At 39.7% G+C, this 13,536-nt stretch overlaps 1 protein-coding gene across 2 annotated transcripts in view; it reads left to right on the top strand.

Moving 5' to 3' along the window:
• The window catches only part of MGAT5B (alpha-1,6-mannosylglycoprotein 6-beta-N-acetylglucosaminyltransferase B), a 300,196-nt gene that overhangs the window by 237,822 nt on the left and 48,838 nt on the right, over window positions 1-13,536 (top strand). For both annotated transcript variants that reach the window (XM_082272994.1, XM_082272993.1), the window contains exon 14: window positions 7,214-7,360. In XM_082272994.1, coding sequence (XP_082129120.1) covers window positions 7,214-7,360 — 147 coding nt within the window. The remainder of the gene's footprint in view (window positions 1-7,213; window positions 7,361-13,536) is intronic.

Below are 13,536 nucleotides of genomic sequence, written 5' to 3'. Positions count from 1 at the left end.
GGAACCCATACGACGCAAACTGCCCAAGGTTTACTTCTAGACACACCCGCAACATCAAGTCCAGTGTGATTGAGTTGCAACACAGTCCAAAAGGCAAGATAAGGATGACCACGCCAAATAGTTGTGAGTCAGTGCCACTAGCAGTTGTCTAGAGAAGAATCTTGAGTGCAGAAGAAAAAAAATTGTTGGAAGAAATCACAAGTTAGTCCTTAAAACCGCAATCCTGAAAAAAGACATCCATCCTCCTAGGACACTAGCAAAAACATGAAACATGCTCATAGTAGGAGGGGTTAAACCTTGGGCTGTCCTAAAGTTTTTTTGTTTGCCAGTGACAAATCCTTCTATGGGCAGCAGCATCACCCAAAAGGTTTAAGACTTCCTATATCAGTTTTGGGTGGACTGACCCTTAAATGTGCACTTTCAAAGTATTGTCTAATGGTGTGGCTTTGGAGAGATTCATTGTCTTTGAGGTTTGAACGTAGATAAAAAAACTTGATTAGGTTAGGCATTTATGAAATGAGTATTATTGTGCATCTAAAGTAAGTTATAATTTTTATCATTTTTCAAATACATACTGTAATGTGATCTACTTTAGATATGTAATCTTAACAGTGCATGTGTTTATCTTTATTGCAATGTATAATTTGTATTTCTACATGTTCTATAGATGGGAGCAGCCATATTTGCTCATTACATATTCTTTGTTAGTAGAAATACAGAATGATTGTGTTACTCCTCTCTCCCTGCAAGTATATTTAATCACTTGGCGCCCGCGGTATAGCCGAAAGATGCTACAATGAGGGCATACATGGGCATCCTCCCGTTCGCGTGCTGCCTGCGCCCCCCTTCCCTGGGGTGCGTGGACAGCTGACTTTGTGATCGCTGAGGCTGATCAAAGAGTAGGGTAAAGGGCCAATCACAGTGGGCCTTTTACCATGTGATCATCTGCCAGCCAATGACAGCTGATCACACGATGTGAACAGGAGCCAGTTATCAGCTTTTTTCTTTTTCTCACGCTGTCAGCATGAAGAAAAGAATAAAGCCATTAACCGGGTTCTGTTAGAGGGACATTGGTCCCCTTAGTGCCCTCCAGTGCTGCTAATCAGTGCCCTCCAGTGCTGCTAATCAGTGCCCACCAGTGCCATCTATCAGTGCCCATCAGTACTGCCAATCATTACCCACCATTGCTGTCAATCAGTGCCCATCAGTGTCACTTACCAGTGCCTATAAGTGCCACCTCTCAGTGCCCATCAGTGCAGCCAATCAGTGCTACTCATCAGTTCAGCCTCATCAGTGCCTCCTGATCAGCGCCCATCAGTGCCACCTATCAGCGCCCATTAGTGTCACCTATCAGTGCCCATCAGTTCAGACTATCAGTGTCCATCAGTGTCACCCTTATCAGTGTCCATCAGTGAAGGAGAAAAATAACCTGTTTGCAAATATGAAAACAAAATATAAAAAAAGCATTTTTTTTTCAAAATGTTCAGTCTTTTTTTGTTTGTTTAGCAGTGCTAATTAAATACCACCAAAAGAAAGCCCTGTTTGTGTGAAAAAAATGATAAAAATTTCATATGGGTACAGTGTTTTATGACTGCGCAATTGTCATTCAAAGTGTGAGAGCGCTGAAAGCTGAAAATTGGCCTGGGCAGCAAGGGGGTGAAAGTGCCCTGTAAGCAAGTGGTTAAGCAGTAATTTATCAGGTTTTGTTGACATTGCATAGAATACAGATAAGAGGAAGAATGTAAAAAATGTATGTATGGTTTACAACTGTCAAAATATTAAACAACAAGCATATGAAACATGGAAGTTGCATTAAAGATCATTTTCACCGATATCGTATAACAATGAATTGCCGCTTTTTAAAAATATACAATAGTATCCCAATGGCATATGGAAGTAAGTCATTAGCTCTTCAGAACAAACTGCTGGGTGTTTGGTAGATTGACTTCATGAAAACAGCTGGTTGTTCACACACAATATGTGACTGCTTTGTTGCATCTTTCCGTAGGACTAATACTTTCAGACAGAATTATTCCACGGGGTTATTTATATAACAGGTGAAGAGAACAGATTTTCCACTGTACTCAGCCAACCCGAGACATCATGGAGTTATTTTAAAGCTAAATACAGTGCTCTTATGAACACATTAAAACTTTACTCCAATTGGTTTATCTGTCCAAATGAGTTGTAGTTCTGGTTAGCCAGTCTTGTGATCCAGTCAACCCTGCCAGACAGCACACCAACAGCACACCATGTCCTGGATCTCCCTGTCATTAAAGTATATCTAAGACCAAAACAACTGTTTTAATTCTGGATAGCACATAGATTGGTTGGATTTGCTGTCACTTTCCTTTTTTTTTTTTTCTTTTTTTCTTTTTTTGCTGTCTCGTGAAGAGTTCTCTTTACTTCCTTTGTTGGGAATACAACCTGTTTTGATGACAACTAAGATTTTGGATTTCTCATCACCATCTGTGCCACTGACAATGGTGACAGGACAAAAAGAGAAGGTGACTCTCCCCAGCGGAGACGCAGACTGCAACAACAATCTAATAGAGGTCCTAACCTTTCTACACTCCATCCAAAACTATGAAAAAAGTTGAGGAAATACAATTGATATACTTTAATTTTGCAGTTAAAATAAACCTGTAAAAAAATCCTTAAACTACTACTTCCACACTCTTTTTTAAGCACCCTCCACACTCGTTTTTTCTTTTTTCTTTAAATAACAAACATGTTATACTTACCTGCTCTGTGCACTTGGTTTTGCACAGAGTGGCCTGGATCCTACTCTTCTCGGGTCCCTCTTTGGTGCTCCTGGCCCCTCCCTCCTGTTGAGTGTCCCCACTGCAAGCAGCTTGCTATGGGGGCACCCGAGCCGAGTCACAGCTCCCTGTGTCCATTCAGACACGTAGCCATGACCCAGCCCCACCCCCTCTCGTCCTTGATTGGCTGACTGACTTTGATTGAAGTTTGACAGCGTGTCGCGCTGCTGTCTTAGCCAATGAGGAGGGGACTCCTGGGCAGCTGAGAAACTCCTGCAACATCACTGGATAAAGATGGTCTCAGGTTAGTTTTAAGGGGGCTGCTGCATACAGAAGTTTTTTTTTTTACCTTAATGCATAGAATGCATTAAGATTAAAAAAAAAAATTCTGCATTTACAATCCCTTTAAGCACCAAAAACGTTTTTTGGGTTTTTTTTTTAAATGTAAATGTTGCGTCTGCAATAAAATAATTTTACATTCCTACTTCCAAAAACATCTGTATAGCTCAGTGTTCAAGTTTGGCATCTGCTGCATACATGTGCAACTCAGGGTACAATTCAAGTATGAATGAATAAACTCCAAGATACATGTATGGGAGTTGTGTCATCTTAGCAAGGCCAATAAATGGCTGAAGATCCCAAATCCAGTAGGAGACAATGGGAAAATGTCAGTGCTGGAAAGTGAGCTCATGGGCATTGCATCATTGGAGCAGAGGTGAGTGTAATTCTGCATTCAAATGATAGCAATTCGAGGAAGACCTGAGGAGGAGGAACCACATATTACACTTGTTGGGCATGCAGTTAACCCCTAATTGCCCCTAGATGTTAGCCCTTTCCCAGCCAGTGCCATTAGTACAGTGACAGTGTACAGTATTATCATTAGTGTTACTGTGTCAGTCAGTGTACCTATCAGCAAGGGTCTGTTAGTGCCAGATTGTCCACCTGACCATCACAGTCCCACTATAGTCGCTGATCACCGCCATTACCAGTATAGCATCATAGCTATGTAAATTCCAGTATATATACCATAGTTTGTAGACGCTATAACTTTCACACAAACAAATTAATATACACTTACTGGGATTTTTTTATTTTTTTTTTACAAAAACATGTAACAGAATAAATTTTGGCCTAACTAAATGAAGAAATTTGTTTTGTTTTTTGTTTTTTTTGTTTGTTTTATAACAGAAAGTAGAATATATGAGGTTTTTGTTAAAAAAAATTGTTCTTTTTTAGTTTATAAAATAAAAACCCAGTGGTGATCAAATAATACCAAAATTAAGCTATATTTTTGTGAAAAAAATTACTGTATATAAATTTCATTGGCATACAGTGTTGCATGACTGCACAATTGCCAGTTAAAGTAGTGCAATGCTGAATAGCAAACAATTCCCTGGTCATGAAGGGGATAAAACCTTCCAGAGGTCAAGTGATTAAATACAAGACCCATGATTGTTCAGTCTGAAGAACAAAGCACTGCTCCAGGTCAATCCACAATCAAACTACCTCAGTCCAACACAGGTGACGGTAATAGATTTAGTCTGGTTTACATCTAACGATCTACAGATAAACATAAGGTTATAAATGACCTTTTAATGGTTATGAAAGATCTATGTCGTCCTTAATAAATCAAATAAATGGAATTTTAAATTTTCATTTTTGGGGTTGAGTGGTATTTTACTCTCATCCACACATTTTTATGGGCCAGGGGATTAATGGCTTATTCCCGGAGCTCTTTGGTCATTCTTGGCAGGGAATGCATCTTAGAAACATTAAACATAGAAAGGTTTATTCAATCTGTAGATGATTAACCTTTTGTAATCAAGGATATTAAAATGTATTTTATTTTACTATTCATCTTTTTTATTAGATCATAGAAAAGCCGTTTATTTATGTTTCATTGTGGCTTCTCTCTGTATTGCTGCAAAACAAACTTTATGGCTCAATCTAAACATTCATTTTGTATGGTGTATTGTGTAAAAGACTTACTGAAACTCAAAAGTACTGTTTGCAGGATGGGCTTGTTAGTGTTTGGATGAGGTTTCAGAAAAAAGGAGAAATGGTTTCACGTTTCCTGAACAATACTGAGTCTAGTGACTACTCTTGCGGCTGTTTGTGCTGCTTATATGGGACACAGGCAGTAGCAGCCCAATACCAAACTGAGGCTTGGAATGCACCTCCCCTTCCACAGGGAGTGCAGCTGTGGAACATATTCTACTTATAAGCAGCACAAATAGCCACCCATCCAGCTACACGTGATCCACCTAAATTACATCACTGCCATAAGCTCTACATTCCACCTAGTGGCCAATAAATAATATTCCCCAAGTGGATTTATCACCTTGAACTGAAAAAGTAGCAACCCGACCTTCCTAGTGTGCGGGTAGAGTCTCCATTCAGGGTGAGTGTGGTCGCTCCCTATCCTTTGAACAACTACATTGGGCGCCTCTGCCAATCAAACTACCTAAGGGTCCTTCTTGTGCTAACTCTTTTTACTACTTTTTTCACCCACCTGGGAACCCCCTAAGAGCACCCAGGATTGTAATGCTCAAGGCATAGGGAGCGTCCACACTCACCCTGAATGGAGACTTTACCTGCACACTAGGAAGGCCGTGCAGTGTACAGTGTTAAGAGTTGCAGCAGCAGCAGTGTTACTAAAGGCTACCTCAGCCAGGAAGGACTGGAGGGAGCAGTGTCAAGGACTTTTGAGCTAACCAGAGTGTCAGAAGTCAGTCTTCAGTACAATACGAGCAAGTCAGTGATTTCAAGCGCCAGCAAGCATTGGTCGGCATTCAGCTGGCGTCAAGTCAGCGCTGAAAGGCATTTTTCACAAAGTGTCCCGATTTGTACCTAGTTGAGCCAGAGGAGTATCCCACTCATTCCCTTCTCCCATCCCCATATAAAATAAACAAAACAGAGCAAAGATGCCAGATTGTTCATTGTCTCAGCTTAAATGGACTGTTAATGTTATCGGTGACCATGGCAGACCCACGTCAGGCCCAATGCCTGGAAATCCTGCTACACTACTATAAGGGCTCTCCTGCCTCCCTCTCATTCCTTTTTGGTGAAAAATCTTTGCTCTACTAGAAACCCCTGGCCAGCTCCTTAAGATCCTTTGGTCCACAATCTATCACCACACCCCAGTCTATAGGTTGCAGAAGAGAGTAGGACAAACCCCCAAAATTCTTTAAATATACTATTTTAATAGTAAAAAGGTCTGAGCATGTAGTCCCTTTACAAGGCAATATTTATTGAATACCTTCTTCAGCTCTGTGTATACAAAAAAAAAAAGAAAATTACGAATTCTAAAATTGGGGATAGTATTGACACAGCCTCGAAAGAATCACAGTGACTCAAAACGGATATATGGTCCAGAAACATGTAGACAAAATAAAGTTTAATAAAGCACCAGTACCAAATAGATAGCTTATACCCCCATGCTCTCAAAGTGTTGAAGTCTGTTATTTAAAGCTATCATTTTGAATTCTTAAAGACTCTTTAATAACTGGTGTGGTACCACTGGATTCACAAAAGCCCAAGAGAGGTGATTATTATTGCTGTCTAAGCTGGAACCATCTGATGCAAACCGGGTACCCTGGGGATAAGTGGAGAATTAGATCATGGTAGCCTTTTATGATATGGAGTCTTACTTTCTGGTAAGCATTTTATTCTGACGGTGGTGGTTTCTCACTCAGAGGTGTGTTGTTGGTAATACAGCATCAGTGGAATAAAAGTGAATGAAGTTTTGATCTACCTCCTTTACATCATGCATTCACAGCATACTTTGAATTTTGTGACTTAATTCACCTTCTGAATCTATGCACTTTAGCACTTTGGTGAAAGATTTTTTGTTCATTGATATATAAGATGTCTGCAATGTCATGAATTTTGTGGTATAAATTTATTTGCATGTTAGCACTTTAACACAAGCATATCATGTCAGATCACATTAGTTATCATATGGGAGATATCATGACATTTTGAATTTATTTCTATATTAGTGCTTTGGTTTAGCACTTTAACATAAATTACAGTATATTTATTTTCTGATTTAAAGAGTCAACGTACCAATTTTTGTTTTTTAGTTAATATTTATCTTGTATTCAGATATAGTGAGAGCAGCAGCCTTCATTTGCATTTAACACCAAGCGCAGTTTTCCCTGGGTTTATGATGTAAACTCAGTTACTAAAATCTCATATTTAGTAAGATTTTACCAAATATTGTCTGTTCCTGTGTTTGTGACAGATCTTGTTATAGCCATTTTCAGGTCTAAGCAGAGGGTTGGTTATCATGCTTCAGATATTCTTATAGCACCCAACCTCTTTCCTTTTAATTTTAGAGATTTTGCTGAAAGACTTGTTTTTAAAATTCCAGTTGGTCTCGCAGCATACATATTTTTGCATGGTGATAATTTGTATGTGTGCATTAACTTTGCATTTCTTCTCCTTAGCTCTTTATAGGTTTTGGCTTCCCATATGAAGGTCCTGCACCCTTGGAAGCAGTCGCCAATGGCTGTGTATTCCTGCAACCCCGCTTCAGCCCCCCTCACAGCTCTCTTAATCATGAATTCTTTCGTGGGAAGCCAACGTCCAGAGAGGTACAGTAGGACCAATATTCCCTTTTAACAAAGGAATCTGAAAACAAAATGTTTTTTAGGAGGAAACTACAATACTTGTAGGTTTTGAAAACATGAAAAAGGATTACCAGAGCACTTTAAGCTGCCACAGAGTATCTCATCCATTATTGTATGGCTCCCTATAGATTATTGCTAGTAACTTCTGCCGTAGTCAACCATTTGTTAAATCTGTTTAACAATGTGACTCATAACAGTTAATTAATAGTGATTTTAGTGATTTTAGTAGCACATTAGCACAGCTATGAAACATCTCTATTTTTGTGTTAAAATGTGTTTCCAGCTTATTGAATATTAACGGATAGCCTTAAGATTTATCTAAACCTGGAAACAAAAATATAATATATTGCAGCTTTCCAGTCCTTATTTTCACCTGGTGATTCTGCCAGTAATGCACTTCCTGGCCTAGTCTAGCAACACTCACTAACTATACTGTATCTGTGAAGGAGCAGCGTTGCCACCCTGAGCAGCTCTGATTTGAACCATGAAAACCGCTTTCTCTAATCACTTTTACATGGGTTGGTGGTGTTCCTGTAGTCCACAGAGATAGCTGGAAAGCTGATATCGTTGTTTGAGGTTACAGTTCAGTCCACAGGAAGTTATAAGGACTGGCAAGATCCACAGGTATTATTCAGTACTTGCAGAAAATGCACTTAGCCTGAAAAAGAGGAAAACAAATGCAGGCATTACATCTAAGGATTGGTAGTCTGCAACATATTATATTGTTGTTCTTGAGTTTAGATATAGTTCCATAAATGTATCACCTTAAAATTGGATGATGCATAGTTTTAATACACTTGTAATAATACAATGCATAGTTGATGGACCCTAATATATTTGCTAAGGGGATATTTAAAGGTAACCTACCTTTTAGTGCTCCTAAAAAAAACCCTGTCATCAAAAAAAAAAAAAACAGGTGAAAGCACAAGATCAAGTATTTTAAATATTTGCCTGCAGTGTTTTGTATTCACTTGTAACTTGCTAGCAAATAAGACTTTAGAACTCATGTTTCTAGCACAGCCCCTATCTACAGTGCCTTGCAAAAGTATTCGGCCCCCTTGAACTTTTCAACCTTTTGCAGCATTTCAGGCTTCAAACATAAAGATATAAAACTGTAATTTTTTGTGAAGAATCAACAACAAGTGGGACACAATCATGAAGTGGAACAAAATTTATTGGATGTTTCAAACTTTGTTAACAAATAAAAAACTGAAAAATTGGGCGTGCAAAATTATTCAGCCCCCTTAAGTTAACCTTTTGCTGCGATTACAGCTGTAAGTTGCTTGGGGTATGTCTCTATCAGTTTTGCACATCGAGAGACTTAAATTTTTGCCCATTCCTCCTTGCAAAACAGCTCGAGCTCAGTGAGGTTGGATGGAGAGCGTTTGTGAACAGCAGTTTTCAGTTCTTTCCACAGATTCTCGATTGGATTCAGGTCTGAACTTTGACTTGGCCATTCTAACACCTGGATACGTTTATTTGTGAACCATTCCATTGTAGATTTTGCTTTATGTTGTGGATCATTGTCTTGTTGGAAGACAAATCTCCGTCCCAGTCTCAGGTCTTTTGCAGACTCCCTCAGGTTTTCTTCCAGAATGGTCCTGTATTTGGCTCCACCATTCTTCCCATCAATTTTAACCATCTTCCCTGTCCCTGCTGAAGAAAAGCAGGCCCAAACCATGATGCTGCCACCACCATGTTTGACATGGGGATGGTGTGTTCAGGGTGATGAGCTGTGTTGCTTTTACGCCAAACATAACGTTTTGCATTGTTGCCAAAAAGTTCGATTTTGGTTTCATCTGACCAGAGCACCTTCTTCCACATGTTTGGTGTGTCTCCCAGGTGGCTTGTGGCAAACTTTAAACGACACTTTTTATGGATATCTTTAAGAAATGGCTTTCTTCTTGCCACTCTTCCATAAAGGCCAGATTTGTGCAGTATACGACTGATTGTTGTCCTATGGACAGAGTCTCCCACCTCAGCTGTAGATCTCTGCAGTTCATCCAGAGTAATCATGGGCCTCTTGGCTGCATCTCTGATCAGTCTTCTCCTTGTATGAGCTGAAAGTTTAGAGGGACGGCCAGGTCTTCGTAGATTTGCAGTGGTCTGATACTCCTTCCATTTCAATAGTATCGCTTGCACAGTGTTCCTGGGGATGTTTAAAGCTTGGGAAATCTTTTTGTATCCAAATCCGGCTTTAAACTTCTCCACAACAGTATCTCAGACCTGCCTGGTGTGTTCCTTGTTCTTCATGATGCTCTCTGCGCTTTAAACGGACCTCTGAGACTATCACAGTGCAGGTGCATTTATACGGAGACTTGATTACACACAGGTGGATTCTATTATCATCATTAGTCATTTAGGTCAGCATTGGATCATTCAGAGATCCTCACTGAACTTCTGGAGAGAGTTTGCTGCACTGAAAGTAAAGGGGCTTAATAATTTTGCACGCCCAATTTTTCAGTTTTTTATTTGTAAAAAAGTTTGAAATATCCAATAAATGTCATTCCACTTCATGATTGTGTCCCACTTGTTGTTGATTCTTCACAAAAAATTACAGTTTTATATCTTTATGTTTGAAGCCTGTAATGTGGCAAAAGGTTGAAAAGTTCAAGGGGGCCGAATGCTTTCGCAAGGCACTGTATATCTGCGTTCATGGCATAGCCCTCTCCTCTTCTAAGAGTGTCTACCTACTGTCTGTACTGGCTCAAAAAATCCACACCTCCACTGACCTCCCAATATAAACTTTTATGTGACTGCTGGGGAATGAGAGAGGGGGGAACACAATAGAGCAGCCTTTCTCAACTGTTTTACCCCAGAGGAACCCTTGAAAAATTGTTAAGGTCTCAGGGAACCCCTGCTAAAACCATTTCTTTGGGGGTCAGTGGTAAAGTTGCCCTTAACATTGATGGCCAGTGGAAAGAATGCCCTCTTACAGTGGTGGTCACAATGCCACTGTTATTAAAGATCAAGTGTGACCAGCGCTATGGTGTATGTAAATGTTATCTACAGGTGTAAGCTGCCACCAACCTACCCTTGAGAATACGAGGGTACAGAAATGATAGAAGAGAAAAGGTGCTGGTATATGGCGCTACCTGTTAAGGGAAATTTCTAGTTGAAAAGCCAACTTGTATAACGTGCAAAAACTTAAATATATATCTCCAACATGGGTTATCATTGAAAAAAATACTATAAGCACCTTATAAGTTAATAAAGTTTTTACCACCGACTGGGCACTATTTAGTTATTTCAATTTATAGCCTTTGGCTACACTTGCACATAGCACTTTGTAAGGGCATCGGCATATGCCCAATCCACAATTCACTTGGCACGTGCACTTTATAAAATATAATCAGATATCATTGTCCTCTTGTAAAATCTTTACTGCAAGATAATAACAGTATTGAGGAAATACTCTGATTTGAACTTAAGTTTTTGCACTTTATACAAGTTGGCTTTTCAACTAGAAATTTGCCTTAACAGGTAGCAACCATATACCAACACCTTTTCTCTTCTATCACAATACCACTGTTACAGACAACTAAATTGATCATTAGTTTGCTGCAGCTAGTTCTACCAAGAGGCGTTGGCACTGGAACTCTGCAAGTACCACCAAATGGGAGATCAACCAGCCACAGCTCAAGAAACTCAAGGGGAACCATAAAGTTCAACTAAACCCTGGTTGAGAAAGGCTGCTGTGAAGTTTCACCTAATTGACAGCTCTGAGTACGTTGTGACCGCTAACAATATATTGAGGATAGAGGTGCCCAGGCAGGGTCACCGGTTTCTAGCAATGCAGGTAGTTGCCATAGCTGGCTTCAGATTCCCCATAATCAGGATCTTTTAAGCAGTAGATCCATTCTTTTGTCCATGACCTCTCTAAGGTTCCTATGTTTTCAAAAAGTTGGGATGCTGTAAAAAAATCTACGTATAATTAGAATTCAATCAATTTCAAATCTCATAAACCAATATTTTTTTCACAATAGAAAATAGAAAACAAATCAAATGTTTAAACTGAGAAAATGTACCATTTAAAAAAGTAATTTTGAAATTGATGACAGCAGCACGTCTCAAAAAAGTTGGGGCAGGGCAACAAAAAGCTGGCACCAACAAGGAAGAGCTTGAAGTACACTTTCTATTTCAATCTTTTTATTAAGATTTTAAAAAACAATAAAGCATTGAAGGGTAACAAAGTACAAAAATAGAACTGTCATCATAGACAGTGTGAAAACAATGGCGACAATAACATATATAAGGAGTGAGGGGTTCAACCATGAACTCATGTAAAGTCCATAAGTGAGTATGAGGAACTACATTAACTTTAGCCAATATAAGAACCCCTATGGCATCAAACAATAGACTTATATATCTATCAGGTGAACATCAAAGAGTGGTAACAAAAAATAAATAAATGTATCAGCTATATATTCTGTAGAATTGTTTGTCACATGTAGAACCTAGACAGAAATCATAAGAGTAAAGGTCCGGCTAGAGGACCAATAATGTACTGGAGTCAAAAGATAAATCGTTCCAATAAAGGGAGAGGAAAGATAGAAAACAGGGGGAAAAAGAGAAAGAGTAAAAAAGTGAGAACATGCCTGTCCAGGAGTCTGCCCGCCCAATAGGCCAATGTCAACCGTAAGTGTCCGGTACTTGCAGGTAAGAAAGCTAGGGGACCATACTTTTTCAAACAGGGATTGTTTATCCCATAGGACACTAACCATTTTTTCGTGCAGCATGATCCAAGTAAGCTTTCGCTTCTATAAAGCCAAATCAATCATAGGGCTTTTCCAAGCAGTAGCGATAGCTATTTTAGCCACCAAAAACATATAATATATTAAAGTCTGTGTGGATCCAGGATTTTCTATTAATGATACCCAAGATGACTGAGTACAATAAGGAATTAAACTGTACCTAGATATGCTGAACCTTGGAGCAGGTCCACCATATGTGGACAACAGAGCCCACCTGGCCATAGCCCCTGAAGCAGGAGGTGATGAATCAGGTACATTTTAGAGAGGCTTTCTGTCTCTAAATACCATCTTGCAAATGCCTTGTACCCTCCTTCAATCAAGGCAACATTCATAATGCTCTTATTTATGCGTGTAGTCCAGGTTCGCTATTCCTCCAACTCAGGAGTGATGCCCAAGTCCCTCTCCCAAGCAATTGGAAAGAAGTTTCGACAAAGGGGAAAAAAGGATTTGTACAACATGGAGATGCAACCTCACTAAAGAGTCTCTTGTATACATCTGTTCTCAAACTGTGTTCAAACTGCAAGACCGGGGCTTTCCATCTGCAGAGAACACAAATGATGCATTCGTTGTAGATTTAAGGGGGCATCTGCAAAACTTGCAAAAAATACAAAGAGGGCGTACATCTCTATGGTCAAGGAAGTGTCCTATGCGATAAAGCACATTATGCATCAACTATCTAAAAAAAGCCGGTCTCATACCTGGCGGAAATTAAGGATTTTTAAATAGGGATGCTACAAGAGTGGGGGAAGAGCAGAGACCATTGTCTGTGTCAAGTCCCATAAGCCAATAGAGTGGAAGTTTGTGAGGGCACAGAATGGCCTTTCGATATTTTGAGGGAAGCCAGAGCACCAAGTCTATCAGTAATGGGGAGCAAGCTTCGGCCTCTATGGACACCCAGTCTGGCCTATAGTGGTTGTAGTGTATTTGACATAGTTGTGTGAGTTGAGCTGCAGTGTAATATTTCTGAAGGTTTTGGACCCCCCAAGCCTCCCACCAAATTGGGTGCATACATTGTAGCCCAAGCCAATCTACTGCCCCCCAGATAAAATTAAAGATTTTTTATTTTTTTTTGGAATTGCCATAATGTCTTCAATGGTACTGGAATAGATAAGGTTCTGAAGTAGTATAATATTTTGGGCAATACTATCATCTTTATGGAGGCGATTCTATCCATCCATTATAGGGTCCCACATTCTCCAACAATTTCCTAAAGAGCGCTGGATAGTTTGCTTTATAAAGCCACTAAATCTGGGGAGTCAATTCAACCCCAAGGTAGGGAAGTTACGCAGTTTGCCATGAAAACGAGTACTGAGCCAGAAGACTCATTTGCACCACATCCGGTAAGTTAACACTCATGGTCCCTGATTTGGCACAGTTGACCAGTAG

This window comes from Pelophylax lessonae (genome assembly GCF_965119305.1).
Source record: "Pelophylax lessonae genome assembly, chromosome: 11".
NCBI lineage: Eukaryota > Metazoa > Chordata > Amphibia > Anura > Ranidae > Pelophylax > Pelophylax lessonae.
Note: the sequence above shows the minus strand (reverse complement) of the source record. Positions and strands in the feature narration are given on the sequence as shown.